The sequence below is a fragment of the Ziziphus jujuba genome, chromosome 1 (genome assembly GCF_031755915.1).
Source record: "Ziziphus jujuba cultivar Dongzao chromosome 1, ASM3175591v1".
Taxonomy (NCBI): Eukaryota; Viridiplantae; Streptophyta; class Magnoliopsida; order Rosales; family Rhamnaceae; genus Ziziphus; species Ziziphus jujuba.
Genome location: NC_083379.1, coordinates 29053616 through 29071187, shown reverse-complemented (window position 1 = coordinate 29071187; position 17572 = coordinate 29053616). Strand labels below are relative to the sequence as shown.

Here is a 17572-nt window from a genome sequence, read left to right as displayed (position 1 = left end):
ACTTTCTCCACCTCTTTTTTTTGGTTTATTTTATGGATACTTTTAATTTTCTCCTTTTATTAGAATTGAAGAAATTATCTCCTCTTTATTTATCTGTTTGCGGCATCTACATGTCCACATCGCCTACTGCATACCACTCCACGTCTCTGCTTTTAATATGATGACCAATGGCCTTCTGACAAACGCCAATATATATATATAATTATATATATGTATATATAATTGAATTGCGAAGTGACTCACTGCTTTCTCTTTTTATTGAGAAACCCATAAAAACAATTCCAGAGTCCCCGTTTTTCTGCCTGTTTCACTCTCTAAACTAATATATCCTATTATTTTATCTTCGTTGTGATATCAATTTTTTTTTTCTTTTTTACATTTTGTTTTGAAATTTAATAAGCGAAATGAGTGTTCGAAAAAGTAGAAATATGAATTATAATTCAATTAACTGTTTTTATATGAAGGATTTTGGTATGAAGATAACATAATAATGATTTTACGTTGAAAATTTTTTGATTTTTGAAATGCTAAAAGCCTAAAAGATTATTACATATTTAACTAGATCCTTTGTCTTTCATAAAAACAAAAAAATTAATTTTTAATTTATTGAAATAACGCTTTAAACAGTGACATTTTTATGTTATAAAAGCAAATTCTTTCCTCCAAAACAATTTCAGTATTTGACACCGAGCATTTTTATAGCTCATGTTGGGAACACGAATCATAAATTTTGAGGAATTGAAAATATTTACACAAAACATATATAAAGAGTGTTAATGTGATAAAAATAAAATATAACAGGGTGTTTCTGCAATTTTTAGTAATAAAAAAGCATATTTGTATAATTTAGTAAAATTAAAGGGGCATTTATGTAATTTTGGTGAAACTATCTGTATCTCTAAGAGATTTCAATTTTAAAAACAAAGGGGCTTAGGCTATGGTGGTGCGTTTGGTGACAGACAGAGCAGAAATAGAGCCAGCAGCTTTTTTATTTTTTATTTATTTTATTTTATTATTATTATTTTTTTTTCCCATTCACCCTTGCACCTGAGGTTCCTTTGACGGGGCTCGCAGAACATATATATATATATATATATATGTATATTTCAGATCCTATCATCTTGCATTGCCAAGGACCTGTACTCTTCCATTAAATTAGGGGCATTCCTTGAATTTGAATTGTTTTTCTAGGGATAAAAGAGGGAAAATAGACTAGTAATCTTCTACCAATGGACTTTGCCCTTTTTTTTTCTTTTTTTTTTTAATGTTTTTATATTTTATATTTGTTATTATTTTGGCTTTAATTTCTGTGTCTACAACATCATGGCAAAGGCTATGAAAAGTTCCATCAAATTTCAAAGTGGCTAGCAAGTTAGGTGGGTATGGATGGCAAATCTTACCTCGGGAAAAAAGGATAGGACACAAATTTTCATTTCATCTAATTTTAGACCTCAAGAAAAATTAGTGCCTTTGGAACTCCTCAAAAACCAAAATTTTGCAGAAACGAGGTTGTTTGGGTTGTCATTTTTTTTTTTTTTTTGGCTTGAAGCCGAATTGGGTGTTCTTCTTTTTTTATCTGCTACAGGCGACAGCTTGGAAAAAAGCTTTGTAGGGGGTAAAAACAGAAAGGGGGAGGGAGAAGAGGAAGAGAGAGAAGAATTCCTTGGCAACAAAGAAAAGCTTTAAAAAAGGGTATAATTGTAAATACATAGAAAATTGACCAGGTATAACAATACTGGAGATGAAAAGCATCTCTTCCTATTTGTTAAACACCACCATCACAGAGAGGACTCAAAAAACAAACCCCCCAAAACCCAATACAATCCCAAAAAGCCAAAGCCAAAGCCTAAAAATAAGGTACTACCAACAACACCACCAGAACCAACACCACCAACAACAACAACAACAACCGCAACAGCACAACAGAAAGAAAACAGCACCTTCCCAAAATTTTATCTTCTGCTTTATCATTATTATTATTATTAGTATTTATTACTTTTTATTATTATTATTTTTTCAGCTTCTCATCTCGATCCATTTTTTTTTCTTTTCTTTCTTTCTCACTCTAAAACAAATTTTCTCTTCCTTTCTCTCACATCAGAGAAAAAACACACATCCAAGAAGAAACATAGAAGTTCCACGCACGCCTCTCATTCCCCATCAAAAACAAAGAAGAGTCCACACCACCAAACTCACTCTCTCTCTCTCTCTCTCTCTCATCAATGGCCCAGCTGGACCAAAATTTATGTAAGAAGAAAAACAAAAAAGAAAGAAAGAAAGAAAGAATGGGAAAGAGGAGATAGATGTCTTCAAATGTCCTCCAACCAAACCCACCTCACGAACCCTCTTTCACTCACTCTCTCTCTCATAAAAACATCATGCCAGAAATGCCCTTCTGCAACCCCCCAAAAAATCCCATCTTCATCACTGTCTCTCAAAAGAACATTATTTTTCACCGAGCTATGTGGGCTTTTTTGGGTTTTTGTTGGCTTGGTCAGAGTTTCACAGAGAAAACAGGAAAGCAAGAACCTTCTCCCCCCTGCCCTTCTCTCTCTCTCTCTCTCTCTCTCTCTCTCTTTCTCTTTCTTTCTTCTTTCTTTCTCTCTTTGTCCCTATCATTTCTCTCTATACCCTCTTTTATTATTTTCTTGCCCGCCTCTCTCTCCTTTTTGTTTCCTGTTTTTCCTTGTGTCTCTTTCTCCCTCTCTGTAATTTTTGGTTTTCCTGTTGTGGGTTTTTCTGTTTCTCTTTCATACGATGAAGAAGATGAAAGGGGTTGTTGCTATGGAGCCTTCTCTTGTGTTCGAGGACACGAGAAACAGGTTCAAGCTTCAAAGTCTTATGCAAGACTATGAAGAGTTGGAGAAGGTAAAAAGCCTTTATGGGTTTTCAAGGTTTTCAATTATCTTTTATGGGTTTTTTTGGGATCTGGTTCTTTGTATTTGTTTTTTGTTGGGTTTTGTTTATAGTTTCTTGTCTCCCTGGATTTGGTTTTCTTAGGGTTGTTGGAAGCCTATTAAATTTGCGAAAAATCACGAGAATTAATGTTTTTGATCTTATGTAGACCCGGTTTTTGCTTTCAGAGAAGTTGGAGATCTTGGCTGGACTAGAATTAGATCTTAATTTTCTTGTTTTTGTTTTCTTAATCGCCTTCCAATTTCCTTTTCTATAAGCTTCTTATCCTATGTTTGATGATGGAGGAAAACTTTAAAATAACAAAATTATGTATGTTCTTTTGGTGTCTAAAGTAAACGACACCTTAGCTAACTTATCTGAATTGGGGTTAATCTTATGCTGTCGATCTTTCTTGTTGAGTGGGAGGGAGATTTTTGCTTTTATCTTCTTTTTTATTTTTTATTTTTTAAGCTTGATTATAGTATTCACCGTCTCATCAACTTTTCATTTGCTTGGGGCCTGCTATTAGAGGACCTTTTACCTGTTTTTTCCCCCCTTATATTTGCTCCTTTGTGGTTCGGTGAATCTCTTTGATTATGATTTTTATTAACCCATTTGAAAAGAAAAAGGCTGATCCTTTTTAAAACTCAAATATTTAAGCTTGTTGGTAAATATCCAAAATTTTGGTAATATTTGGTTTAGTAGGGTTCAACTTTTCAGTAGCCTCTTTGTTGTTTTGGTGTTTTTGCTTCTTCGACTTTGTATGGTCTGCTAATTCCAATTTTAATGCAAATAATCGATCGTGAAAATAAATTTTAGGGCTTTTATAAATTATCTCAAGCTATAATAGGAGATAATCTTATGCAGTTAAAGATGTTGGTTTACAGGAAACAGAGGTCATGAAGCAAAAAATGACGTTAATGAATCAGAAGAAGTTGACCCTTTTGGCTGAAGTCAGGTTTGATCTAGCAGTTTTTAACATCTTTGGATTGGTATTCATTTACAGTAGAATTTTGACAAAAGTTCATGACTTGGGCCATATTCATCTCTCAAATGCAGGTTTTTGAAGCGGAGATACAAATACTTGATTGACAATCAATCTATGAAGCCCCGCCAGCCAAATAAAGATATCACACAATTACAAAATTATGAAATCCGAAGTGTTAACACTACAAAGGCTAAGAATTACATTAAAAAGGGAGCTCCACGTTACCCTGTACCAGTGTTAGAGTTAAACCAAAGGGAAAGAAATAGAATGGAAGCCACCTTGGAAAAGTCTGTCCCAATATTGGACTTGCACCACAAGATGAGGACTTTCGGTGGAATGGAAACCGCTTTGCAGAGTTCGAAACCAGTTTTCGATTTGAATCAGCAGGAGAGATTTCACAGTGGGAAGGAAGTTACTAAGAGAAAAAATATTCCAGCTTTTGACTTGAACCAGATTTCGGTAACTATTATTTACAATAAGCTTTTGACTCCTTGAGTGGCATTATTTTTTTTTAAGGTAATCTAAGGTTTCCTTTGGTTTCAACGTGTAACAGAGAGAGGAGGAAGAATTGCAGGCTAACTGTGAGCCGTTGGGAAGGGAGGATTCAATGAAAAGCTTACTTCGAGGTGGTAATGACGAGCAGCACAATGATATGAAGTTACTGCTTTGTAGGAACATCGGTAATGGCCCCAGTCGAGCTGGGAAAAGGAAGATCACTTGGCAAGATCAAGTGGCTTTAAGGGTTTGATTTGTCTTCCAAAATTACCATTCTAGACGTTATATTTTGGCAGGTTTAGAAACTTTGCCTTGCCTACATGTTATTGTTAACTGCCATATCTTTTCTTTTCTAGCTTTCTTTTGGTCCTATCTGTTTCTTACCTTTGTAAAGTGAAAATGGTTATATGATAGTGAATATATATATAGATGGAAGTGGTGGAATTGATGCTCAGGAATCTGATTTCTGTTCTAAATTATACTTTTGTTGAGCTTGTAGTTTTTGTTTCTACAATTATTATCTGCTGAAGTAAACTAGAAACCATTTCTGGAATCTTTCAATCATTGTGAGGGGTGGTTGTGAGATATTCCAGAGTTTGTTTCTTTTTCGTTGTTTAGTTTCTGTTTCCTCATAATTGGCCGGCTTAGACGACTTCCAGGGAGGTAATGTTCAATTTAATGTACTAAAAGGCACTTCTGGTTTATGTTTTTCTTTTTTGTTTGGTTTAATGGTTATCAACGACAAATGTTTCTTTCACGGAAGTCAGAAAATAGGATTTTGTTGTTGGTTTCTTTGGCTGTAGTTGGAAATACTTGTAATTTGGTAGAATTGGCTTTTCTTTCATGCTAAGCACAAGGCAAAGTGAAGGACTTGGTCTTAGAAGGACTTTCTTCCAAGAGGCCCAAGTCAGACTTATTGACTTCAATGTAGCCGACGTTAGCAAAGAGAATGGCGATAACGAGGGGTCTTGGTGGTCTCCACCACGCAAGATGGGTGGCGAGACTGAAGTATTTTTGTATTTTTGTATTTTTTTTTTTGGTTCCTTTTTACACGACCAATTTCCCTTTTACACTACACTTTTGCATAAAATTCCTATAGTTTCCATGCACATATTCTTTTAAGTTTTATTTGCACAGTTATCAAATATTGCTTAATTGTTCAGTATAATTTAGCTGAATGATATAAAAATAAAAATGTTAGGCACACGTCAACCAACAGTTTTTATTTATTTATTTTTGATACAATAATGCTCTAAAATGTTTATTAAATAATATGTTTTTATATAATGTAAATAATGAATAATAAACTTTTATATTATTAAACGAATTGAAAAAATTAAACTAATTAATTGTTTGACATATTATCCGTCATATTTTTTAGTAAATAGGTTTGATAAATACTTTAATAATTTTAGTATTATTAATTTTCATATTGTTAACCAAAGTCAGCAGCGCTTTAACATATTTTGGTATCAAAATACGATTTATCTTTTCATGACATAAACAAAGAATATATAGGCGAATATATTTATAATCTTAAAATGTTTAATCGACAAAAATCTTTCAACCTTAAAATATTTATTGAAAAATAAAATAAAATACTGGAGCATGTGTCTAAGATAGGAAAAATTTTAAATATCCTCCATTAAATATATTTATATTTAAAATGATTAAATATAAGTGTGTGTGTTTGTATATATATATATATATATATATATATTGAATTGGAAAAAAAAAAATTTTAAATGTTAAAAGTATATTCGAATTTTTTGCTTTTTTTGGCTTAAAAAAAGTATATTCGATTTTGGCGTAGCCAAACATATCTATAATATTCAATTGATATTCATTGAACATCTTAGCATTGTTCATTTTGAAGTTTATTGAACATTGTTTAAACAATGTTCGGTGATATAAAAATAAATGTTTTAGCTTAAATAAATATTCTTGGTCGGAAATTCATGTAAAATCAGTGTAAAACGAAGCATTATTTTTTATCCAAAAAATAAATAAAATGAATAATGTAAACGTAAAAATTAATTCAGCTTTTTCAGCAGCAAATCTAAAATGGTTTTTGTAATTTCTTTTTTCCTCCTGCATAGAATCTCCTTTCTAATAATATTTATACCTAAACTACAAATTTGATTATTAGATTATAATCTTTGTTGAAATAAAATCTGCAAATTAAAATACTCTAAAAGTCTAATTTTGATATCCGATTCAGTATAGGCTTAATTTCCGTTCGAAAATCAAAGTATTAATAAGTATCTTTTCTCCCAATAAAAGCTACTTTAACTCGAATCTAAAATTTTTAGCCAAGTAAAGCTAGCAGTGTTGCAGTATGTTATCAACTCAACACCATATTGTTGGCAACCCTTAGCTATATTGAATTGATATAACATAAACTGGTGGAACCAAATTAAGATCCATTTTTTTCTGAAAAAAAGAATGAAAAACTACATACGGATTGAAAGATACAAAGACAGAAACAGAAAAAATAATTTTGAAGTTAATTTTTAAATTAAAAAAGTTAATACAAACGAAAGACCATGATTAGAAATCTTAACCAAAAAAAAGAAAAAATTCCTTTTGACATAATTGTTGAATAGAATAAATGCTTGAAAAATGAAACGCAGAGAACTCCAAGATTGAGAATTCTTATGTTTCCCTTACAGTTGTGGTTCTATTTTTCCCTCAGATACTTCAAAGAGAGAAAGGAGAAAAGATTTTGGGTCAGATTCCTGTCTTGGGGTAGATTTTATCATTTCAACATAAGAACGATAAATCTAAACAACAGTGACTGTTTAGTAGCAAAGTTTTTAAAAAACTAATGGAGTTTGGTTTTGTAAATATTGTGTTTTAATTAAATGGATACTTTTGCCGTTTTCACGTTAAATTTAAGATCAGATTATTTTTTCTCTGTTAAAAAAAATTGAAAAAATAAATAAATAAAATCAGCAGGGAAAAGTCAAAACAGAAGGATAAATGATGAAAATATTTCAAACTACTTTATGTAATCATCCTACGGAAAATACATAATGAAATTTTTTCAAACAAATAAGCAAAATATAAAATACGACAATTTGTTTTGGTCCCCTTAATGGGGCAGTCCTGGTTCCGGCTGTTCCTGTGTGCCCTGTAATGGAGCATATGGGAAGGTGAATGGAGACTGCATCATTTTGTTTTAACTTCCTCAACCCTACGAAAGTGCTTCTTCCCTCCTTTATGATCCTTCATCACTACCGGACAGTAAGCACCGACCTCGCATATCTCACACCAAAACTTAAAATCCTTGTGTTGTGCCTTTTTCTCTACTCCCTGCACCGTTTCCGCCGCATTTTTCTCATTCAACTTTTTTGAATTTTGGCATTTCTGCATTTGCTGCTTCTTAATTTTAGATTTTGACTCTTGTAGTACATCTTTTGTATTCTCTTTTTTCCTTTCCGAACCATTTGGTCTAACCTTAAGTTTAAGCTTTGCCATGTGCCTCTTCCCGTTCTTATGTTCCTCCATCTTTATGACACAGTTGGCGCCAACCTGACATATCTCACACCAGAACCTAAAATTCTTCTTGTCCTTAGGTTCTGCTGGTTTCTCTTCTCCCTTCACCAATTCTGCCCCATTAACCTCATTCAAATTTTCTGAACTTTGGAATTTCTGCGCAGGCTGCTCTTCGCTTTTAAACTCTATGTCTTTTGTGTCATCTTCTTTTTCTGAACCATTCCATGTTTCATTGTGTTGGAGTGATTCCATGTGCTTCTTGCCCTTCTTATGATCCTTCATCACTGTTTCACTGTAGGCACCAACCTGACACAATTCGCACCAAAACTTGAAATCATTCTTGTTCTTGAGTTCTGCTGTTTTCTCCACTTTCTGCACTATTTCTGCCCCATTCATCTTATTTGTATTTTCTGCATGTTTGAATTTCTGCATTAGCAGCTCCTCCCTTTTAAACTTCATATCCTTTATGCACCGACTTTTCTTTGCAGAACCATTCCATGTTTCATAGTGTTTAAGCGATTTCTGTTCCACATAAGCACCCAGTATTGAATTTCCAGCATCATTGGACTCTGTAAGCTTATAACGCTTCCATGTCATTTTCTTCAACAATGGTGAATTTTTAGGGTTCTTACGCTTCCTCCGAGCTCTAAGTTCTTCTTCCAATGCCTTGTGCTTCGCTCCTTCAAGGTGTTCATTCAACTTTCTTTGACTTATTGCACTAAACTGGCATAAGGCACAACTCCACTCCTCCTTAGGTTTCTTCAGACTAAATGGCACAACAGCTGGTGCCATAGCCTTCCTCTTTGCTCCAGACAGATTTGACTTGGGCTTAGCCTGCAACAGAATACTTATGCACAGTATATAACAGGGATGTGATGTATTATAACCACCTGATCAGTGGTGAAAGCCTCTATAGCAATATCGAAGATAAATTCCATCATCTGGTTTTGTAAGCATTGAGTAAAAGCAGAGCTAATAAAAAAATATATCTATATATATCACATAAGTGCAACACGAAGTGCAGCATCTTAAGTATTACCATTAGCTGATCTCAGATTTAACTACTGCATAATAATATAACAATTGGTCGACGAATAATATAGGCAATGCCATGGCACAAAACAAGGTACTTTAAACAAGTAGAATCAAAAATTACAAATTTTCCAACAAAAAACTTGAAGAAAGCTATCTTCATTTTCTATTTTTCTCACCCATTACAATTGCCTTATTTCAAATTAAGATAGAAAAATGCAATCCCAAAATTTTGCACCCCCAAAAAAAAAAAAAAAAAAAAAACTTAACACTAGGCTATTGCCTTTTTCATCTATATTCCACTTCCAATTTCTCCAAAAGCTAGGGCACAAAGAGTGAGAAGGTACACACGTTTTCAAAAATTAATTAATTTTTTATGTAAAGCCAAGGTAAGAAGGCAATTGCTTCCACTTTCACAAAGTGCACATCTTAAATCAGAGGCCAAGATGTTTCATCGTCCTAAAAAAAATCTTGACAAAGGCCCCCCTTTGGGAAGTTTGTAAATTTTGAAGGAAACTAATTCCGAGAATCATTTTCCTAAGAACTAGTTTTGTGGGAGTTTATTTTGTTAGCTTTTGGTTAGTAACGAAAAATTTAGGACATACAAGTAATTAATTTATTGTGCTTTAAAATTGAGGATAAATTCATCTTTAATGAAACATTAAAAAGCACGTTTTCCGAGGAGTGTCAGAATGACACCCTTTCCATTATTTTCCATGTTTCCTGAGAATTTGATTTCCATGGGCATACATTTTCCCACTTTTTAAAATGTCCCAAACACCAGAAAAATTTACTTTCCCAAGGAATCTCAAATTCCCACTAACTTTAACACAATCCAAATGGGGGGTCTAAGAGGGTCGATGTTCTGCATTTATACCAATGTGTAATAACGTCAAAGGTAGTTGGTGACATCAGATTAAACATATAAATTCTACAACTACACATACTGACTTGCTGTAACTGCAAATGTGACATCATTTCAGGCAGCGAAATCTTACTTTAGCACACATTAACTCCAAAGCAGTTCACTATTCACACTTATGTCAAGGCACACCTGTTGGCTTTCACAAAGAATAGGTATCAATGAAGTATAAATAATATAATTTGTATAACATCATTGATTAACCATCTATTAACAACCTTCACTTCATTGTTCTATATAGGGGTACTGAGGTTGGGCAACAAGGGGTCTTGTTCTAAACTGTGTATCTAAGTGAACCATATAATATAAAAATGGTACTAGCAACCGACTGCATAGAAGAGAAATTGTTTAAAAGAACAATAACCCACAACTTGTATTTTCCTCATGTCTAATTGATGATGGTATACAAACCCAACCCAATTGACCAGTCCAAGGTACCAAACTAAATCAATGAAATTGTAATGCTTAACAGTGTTATGTGTAAAAGCTTAATCTTTAATATTAGAATAGAAATTATATCAGAAAGGACTCAAAACTAACATTCAAACCATCCTTGTCAAACTTAAAGTTCTCTGATTCAGTTTGTCAATCATCGACTTCAACAATTATGGCATTCAACAATCATCACTATCATAATTGTCAAAATCAAGTGACATGCAATACGAATCCTTCAAGTTTAACGACAATAATATGAATAATACATCTAAATCCTTCTTAAGAGAATCCTATAAATTTCATTTTCAAAAATTTAATCCTTGAATTTCAATATTCATATAATATGAAGTTTCAGAGTTATTACCAAATCAAGATCTAAGTATATGGCAAGGGACAGCACCCTTCTTACTCTTTGTAAATTATAGACTTGGTTAAAAGTTTTAGCTGTGCATAATGGCTTGAAATGTTTCTTAAGGAAATAGAATAAAATGAATTTCAAGTTGGACAGAAATTCAAAGCCAGCTTTATATGCTAAACTAAAAACTAATTATTGTTTTTCAAAGTGTGAAATGTATGGAGAAAACTATAGTGAGAGTGGCAGTAGAATAAAACCAACAAAATACAGTACAAGGGGCTGCTAAATGTACAGGGTGGCCTTCTCCAAGTGAATCCACCGATGAAAAATCTAATTCCAAAGGATCAAAAGTGTCATCAGTCAGATTGTTCCCTGCCTAGATCACAGCAAATTCACTACAACGATCATAGCGTATTTATCATTGTGGAGTGTGATCAATGAAAAACAATCCACTAAACCAATAACTGATGCCCTTGCCCTTTAGGAATGACTTTCAAGGTGCCGTCGATCCACCAATTGAAGAACTACCACAACATACGACAAAGGACCAAGCAAATATACAAAGGTGCAAATTCAGTGACAAATAAATGAGCAATCAAAATTCAAGAGGGAAGTTACCAGAACTATCAATTTATCATCCGACGAGGGCTTCAAATCGGGAGAGATGGCGTCTGGGTGCCGAGGCAACGGGAACATATCGCATGCGGTGGAACGAGAATGAAATGGCAAGGGGTCATCCAACGGATGAGACGGGGGCAGCCTGGGGCCATCAAATCTCCTCGACACCCATCGCTCCTCCAAAGACAATCCTTCAGGACCGCCTCTCCGTATAGCCATCTCTCGCTCCAACACCGCGAGTTCCCGACGCACCTCGGCCTCCAGCACTCTCCGCTTGGCTATTTCGGTCGCGAGTATCTCCTCCCTGATCCGCTCCTTCTCGCGCTCGCGCACGATCGCTTCCCAATAATCAATGTGGTTTCTCATTGGGTTTCTCATTGGGTCATGGTTGATTGGAAAATCCATGCTCGGAAAACCAACTGGAATTTGAAGTCATGAAAATTTGAAATCAAAACAAAAGGACAAGGTTTAGATAAATATATTCATTTTAGTAAACGATTAAGCAATTTTATTCAGTCGCGCTAAGTGTTTTTAAAAAGATTTTCTTTTTCGTTTCATTTTTTTTTTTTTTTTATAAATTCAAAACAGAATAAAGGGCATAAAAATAGTAAACTTCAATTTCATTTAGTTTTCTCAGACGCCAAACAGAATCATTTAGGATAGAGAGAAACTGACCACCAGGTACTTGAGTAGAGGAGTGGCGAAACCCGGAAGAAGGTAGAATATACGAAATCGGACGATCATCCACAGCTCGGAATTTGAATTCCATGGAAGTTTTTCAGAAGCACGGAGACGGAATAATTCGAATAGTTATTAGGGTTTTGAATTTTTAGGGTTCCGGTTTTATAGGAGGGAGTATTTGCGGTGTCACTGTAAGTGGTTTTATAATTTTGAAATTTACAATATGAATTTGTATGTTTCATACGATTTGGGTGCGCGTAGAAGTGGCGCGCACGATTAAGCGTACTCTCCACTCTCGAGTCGAGATTGGTCCCAAACAACGTACCTGGACACAACAGACAACCCTCCTGATTCAGAAATTGAAGCCCTAATGAAGCGGTTTGACCCACAAGAGGATGAGTCCTCTATTCCTATGGTGGAAATCTATCACAGGATGGGAAGTTGATGATCAGCATTACAACTGTTTCAATTTATTCCCATCTCAATTATTATTATTATTATTATTATTATTATTATTTTTTTGTTTTGATAAAAGAAAAATTAATGGTGCTGTATGTTGTAAAAATAGGTGTAATAATAGTGCAATAGTAAGAATCAAAATAAAATATTTATAATATACTTATAACTATAAATATCTACACAAATATTCATATAAAATTATAACTTTAAAAATCTCCAAACAATACCACTATATATCTATATATAAAAAAAAAGAAAAAAAAATTGAAATAAATCAAGGTTTGTATTCGATACAATTACCTTAAAATGGATATATCTTTCATGATACAACAAATTCAATCTTGTAGAAGTATTACTCCAATTTATAAAATTCAACAAATCAAAAACATGCTTCAGACTCTTTCACCTTACATAGGTTAACCCTTTCTTCTCTATATCATAAATGTCCAAAATTGGATGAATGAATTACCTTAAGAGTTTGTATTTATTGGTATAAACATACATTTCCATAAATACCTTTTTATTTAGAAAAAGTACATTTTTAAATTAATAGGTACCTATTAAATAAATAAAAAAATTCACACAATTTCACATATACCTATTCACGCAATTTCACATATTGAATAGGTATCTTTTTTAAATTAAAATAGTATCCATTTTTATTAAAAAAAAACACCCTAACAAATCCTGTAAATGAAAAAAATACATCTTTCTAAGTGTAAATGTATTTTTTTTTATTTAAATGGATACGTTTTGAATTAAAAAATATTCTTTTACGTAAATAAGTATCTATTCAAATTTCCATCTTTTAAATTAAAAAGGTATTTTTTATACCAAAAAAAAAAAAAAAGACCTATTTGATTTTCATTCAAAATAAAAAAAATTTAAATACATCAAATTTCCAAGACTATAATTTTTTTGTTTTTTATCCATGTAGTTTTTTCTTTCCATTTTTTTTTACAGCTTGAGATTTGAATTGTAAATTTTTGTGTGAAATCTATTAGATTTTTATTAGATTGTTCAAAAATACTTATTGCAAATATTTTTTTTATATTACCAAAAATATATATTATTTTATGTAGTTTTAAGGGTGCAAATTGAAGATGCTCATTTTCTTTTTATACTAAAGATGTATTAAGGGAAGTTTCACCAATTGTCTTTTAAGGCATGATTGAAAAATAACAAGAATCACAATTTGCCTTCGAGTTGTAGGCCTCATCTCTAGTGGGGTGAGTTGGAGGCATTCTAATTAGGGTTTGGGCTAGGATGAGGTAGATTTGTCTACCCCAAGACCAAGTTAGGATGGAGTTTGGGGTGAACTATCCTTGTCCGATAGTCATCTTAATCTATATAATATTTATATGTATAGAGAGGGGCTATGGTCAAGACGTCCTGACCGTGTTATATATATCCGGACCAAAAGCATATTTTTTTTTCCTAATCGTTTGATTAGAATGGACGGTTAGATGAGATTTTCTTTTTTCCCCCTCTCATTTCCTTCCTTTCCCACGACGCTTAACACCATCTCCCATCTTAAGCAGTTTTCAGAACATCTACTTTCCTTTCCCACCCATCTCCCACCGTTCTAGCCAGAAAGCCACATTCGAGCTCACTTTCATTCCCACCCATCTCCCACCGTTCTACCCAGAAATAGGGACTGTTCAACAGTTAGAGCCACCGCCATTCAGCCCTGACTGTTTGACAACCAAAGCCATTTCCATAGCCATTGCCATTCAGCCCATAGCGATGTGCTAGACCTTCCGAAACACACGACCAAAAAAGGCCACTGCCCAACCCAACATCAGTCCGAAGGTCACCGACGAGGCCACCGCTCAGAGATCCTCAACAATCCCAAATACATTAGGGCTAGAGTTTACAATTAAATCAATGGCAGTATTTGGTTATGTGTGTTTTTGATTCAATATTGAATTAGATTGTTTATTGCAGGTTGTGGAAACCGCATGGCTTTGCAAAAAGCATGGATGTTTTTCTGTTGTCCATCTGTGGTGGTTGCAGCTATTTCAGCTCTCCGAAACTCCTACCATCAGCATTAGAGCTGGACCTTTCTGCAATGGTCGAGCTAGTTGATGATGTTTCTCTATTCTTGTTTTCTGTTTTATTATATGACTCGTTGTATTTCATCCCTTGTGCTAATTATAGTAGGGTGGTTAAGTTAATATAAATAGGTATTAGACTATTTCATATCTTCTAAATTAAATCGATTAGGAATTTTGAATTTCAAGATAAAGTATTTTTATTTGATTGTTATCTATATATAGATATGATAATATGGCACGGTAGGATGGATTTTGTTTGAAGCAATTTTCCCTTTGGATGTTTTTTACTATTCGATTGATTTAATATTTTAAGTAATATTGTGTTGCTCATTGAAGCAATGTCTTGGAGAACAAAAGATTGCTGATATATTGTATTGAATCATATTATTTAAATTGCCTAGAGGATTTTGATATGCCACCTACTTTTTGGAAAAAGTTATTTGTTTCTTGAGCTTATTCATTACTTTTATCTCCTAGAATCCCAGGCATTAAATTTTTGTTCCATGATCTTCAACACTGGCAGTTATATGCTGAGTCATAAATTTGCTATGGAATATAAATATTAGCAAAAAATAAAGTGAAACTCTGATAAATAGATTGAACTCCATCTATAATTAGAATTGTTTATCAATAATTGCCTCCAAATAAAAACTTTCAAGTTTGAGCCTTCTCATTCATGGTTTTAAAATGCATTTTCTCTGAAAAGCCCATTAATGCAATAGTATAATGTATATAGATGCCTTTGTTAATTATAGCATGCTTAATTTGTTTCACTATCAAACATGTGCTAGTTTACCATGATCTGCTTGGAATGCTGCAACACCCACATCATGCCAATGTTGATTTTTACAATTGCATTTCCATAATTGATTCTCTCCTCTTATATAAATTTTTGCTTAACTTGGTCACCTTTTATAAGTTACCTCGAAATTCTGTAAACAATATGCATGTGTAGGAGATGTTATCAACAAAGCTAAGGAATAAGTGAGCAACGACAAATTTCCTGGGCCTACATACAGCCCCCATTTTTTTTTTTAAACCTTACTCATCCATCTTTTCTTCTTATTTCACCGTAACACCAAATAATGTCATCTATATAATATGCTGTTACAATTCCTATTGAGTGGTAAAATAATTTGATTCTTGCACAAAGTTGTATTTGGAATATTGAAGCAATTTCAGGAATAAAAATGAGATTTAAAGCCAATGTTCATGGTTTATGATCTTTGATGTTTTTGGTATATGACTCCTAATGGACTGCTCAGTCTGTTGTTTGGTTGACAATTTATATATTGGAATGCATTTGCAAATTCAAAGGATACTCCTTTTTTTACCTCTTTTTTTTTTTTTTTCTCCAGGTTTCTATCATGTTTTTCCTCTGTAAAGTCCCTTGGTTTTGATCTTTTAGTATTATCAAAAAAAAAAAAAAGGAAAAAAAAAAAAGAAAATGTGATGTTTTTCTAAAAAAGCATCCAATTTCTCCATTTTGGCAACGCCATTTCCCTTTTTTTTTTTTTTTTTCTCACTTAAACTTAGGATATATTCAACTTAACTGGAGGAATTTACTTCCAATTGTATCTGTATTAATTTGATTCACTCTCTCTCACTTTTGTATTTTGGAATCTTGATTTCTCCAAGATGGTTCTGAGTAATGTTTATAGAAAATGCAAAATTGCAATTAAACCAGGAGAGCACTAAAGTTGATCACATAATGTGGAAAACATACATGATTAGGTTCATAAAAAGTTGGTCCTAACATTGCATAAATTGAAGGTGACATGGGATGAGCAAGAATTTACCAAAACAATAAAAAAATAAATCAATAAAATAGTTGTGGTTCAAACTCTACAAAATTGACAGATCCCGACCCAATTGGTAGCATTAGATAGGCAGCTAGTAGCTTAGAGACCAATGCAGCAATATATGGGATCCTCTTTTAAGTTTTTCACTAATGGGATATCCTAGGTCTCTCCAATAGCAATTAGCTTCTCATTAATCTCTGCCATTCAGTCCAATTTTCTCTTGAAGTCTAGGTTCTCAACCTCCAACATAACTGAGAAAATCATAGCTATTGTTCAGTTTGTCTGCAAAACATGATTTCATTCATCTTATCAAGAATATAAAACAATGAATATCTCCTTAGAATTAAGATAGCAAATAAACTTCTAAGAAACTATCATGATTTCTTACCAGGCTTCTAAGAAACTTATTGGTACAAAGAAAGCAAACAAATATGTAGCTTCAGATATTCATAGAGAGAAAAAAAGTTATTTGGATTCAAGGCACAAACAGAATAAGATCGATCAAACCCAAAAAAAAAAAAAAAAAAAAAAGAAATTCAAAAATTGAATAAAACAAATTGATATAAGGTATTTAAAAAACCTAACCCTAATGGCTTTGGAATCTTCGAGGAGAAAGGGCAAAAAGAGAGAGAGTTTCTCTGTTTTTTTTTTTTTTTTTGGTCAACTAATTCTATACAGCGATTAGTTAGGACTGAGCAATGGCTCTTTCTAGGCAATGGGTTTCGAACAGTCTGGGATGAATGGTGCCTCGAACGTTGGCTCTTTTTCTTTGTCCTCGGAATGGTGGCTCTTTCTCTTTCTCCTCCAAACGGTGGCTCTTTCTCTTTCTCCTCCAAATGATGGCTTCTTTGATAATTTTTAATATATTTGTTTTAGAAAATATATTCTTTGAATTCATAAAAATTGAGCCTTGCTCTTTTCATTTGATTAATTTTTAGAATTATAATTTTCTAGAACTATTTGTTTTACAGTCCTTTTACTGCAATATTGTCTCCATGATATATTGTCAATCTTTGATAACTTGTAAGATAAATTTAAGATAAATTTATAGGTTGATTTTTTACTACAATATTGTCGAATTGATATATTGTCAATCTTGGATAACCTACAACATAGATTTTGTTTGTTGTACTTGAAAGAGTTTTCTTAAACAAATACATATGTTTATTTGGGAAGTGAAACATGTAATTGAGTAACACTTAGGAATCAAGTTGGTAAGAATAAAATAAGCAATTTAGTGACTATCAGAAGCCTTGTTTTCCTTTGATTTGGTTGGTTTCTTAATCATTATTTGTTCCATTTAATTATCTCTATTTCAATTTCTTTCCTAAAGAA

The 17572-nt window shown here is 33.0% G+C and overlaps 2 protein-coding genes across 2 annotated transcripts; one reads left to right on the top strand and one right to left on the bottom strand.

The window, feature by feature from the left end:
• Positions 1-1873: 1873 nt before the first annotated feature.
• Positions 1874-4832, top strand: LOC107426660 (uncharacterized). Its single transcript, XM_016036903.4, has 4 exons — positions 1874-2868; positions 3783-3853; positions 3955-4342; positions 4437-4832. The coding sequence occupies exons 1-4, from the start codon at positions 2758-2760 to the stop codon at positions 4629-4631; spliced, it is 765 nt and encodes a 254-aa protein (XP_015892389.1). The 5' UTR covers positions 1874-2757; the 3' UTR covers positions 4632-4832.
• Positions 4833-7351: 2519 nt separating this feature from the next.
• LOC107426596 (uncharacterized) lies at positions 7352-12379 on the bottom strand. The gene is made up of 3 exons (XM_016036822.4): positions 11914-12379; positions 11239-11657; positions 7352-8710 (listed from the first exon to the last, which is right to left on the bottom strand). Exons 1-3 carry the CDS (start codon positions 12005-12007, stop codon positions 7550-7552), a joined length of 1674 nt encoding a protein of 557 aa, XP_015892308.1. The 5' UTR covers positions 12008-12379; the 3' UTR covers positions 7352-7549.
• Between the last annotated feature and the right edge of the window lie 5193 nt (positions 12380-17572).

Coding starts and splice junctions, on each gene's coding strand:
- LOC107426660 (XM_016036903.4), top strand. CDS start 2,758: ATGAAGAAGATGAAAGGGGTTGTTGCTATGGAGCCTTCTCTTGTGTTC. Junction 3,854..3,954: donor ACCCTTTTGGCTGAAGTCAG/GTTTGATCTAGC, acceptor TCTCAAATGCAG/GTTTTTGAAGCGGAGATACA. Junction 4,343..4,436: donor TTGACTTGAACCAGATTTCG/GTAACTATTATT, acceptor AACGTGTAACAG/AGAGAGGAGGAAGAATTGCA.
- LOC107426596 (XM_016036822.4), bottom strand. CDS start 12,007: ATGGAATTCAAATTCCGAGCTGTGGATGATCGTCCGATTTCGTATATT. Junction 11,658..11,913: donor CTCTACTCAAGTACCTGGTG/GTCAGTTTCTCT, acceptor TTCAAATTCCAG/TTGGTTTTCCGAGCATGGAT. Junction 8,711..11,238: donor ATGATAAATTGATAGTTCTG/GTAACTTCCCTC, acceptor ATTCTGTTGCAG/GCTAAGCCCAAGTCAAATCT.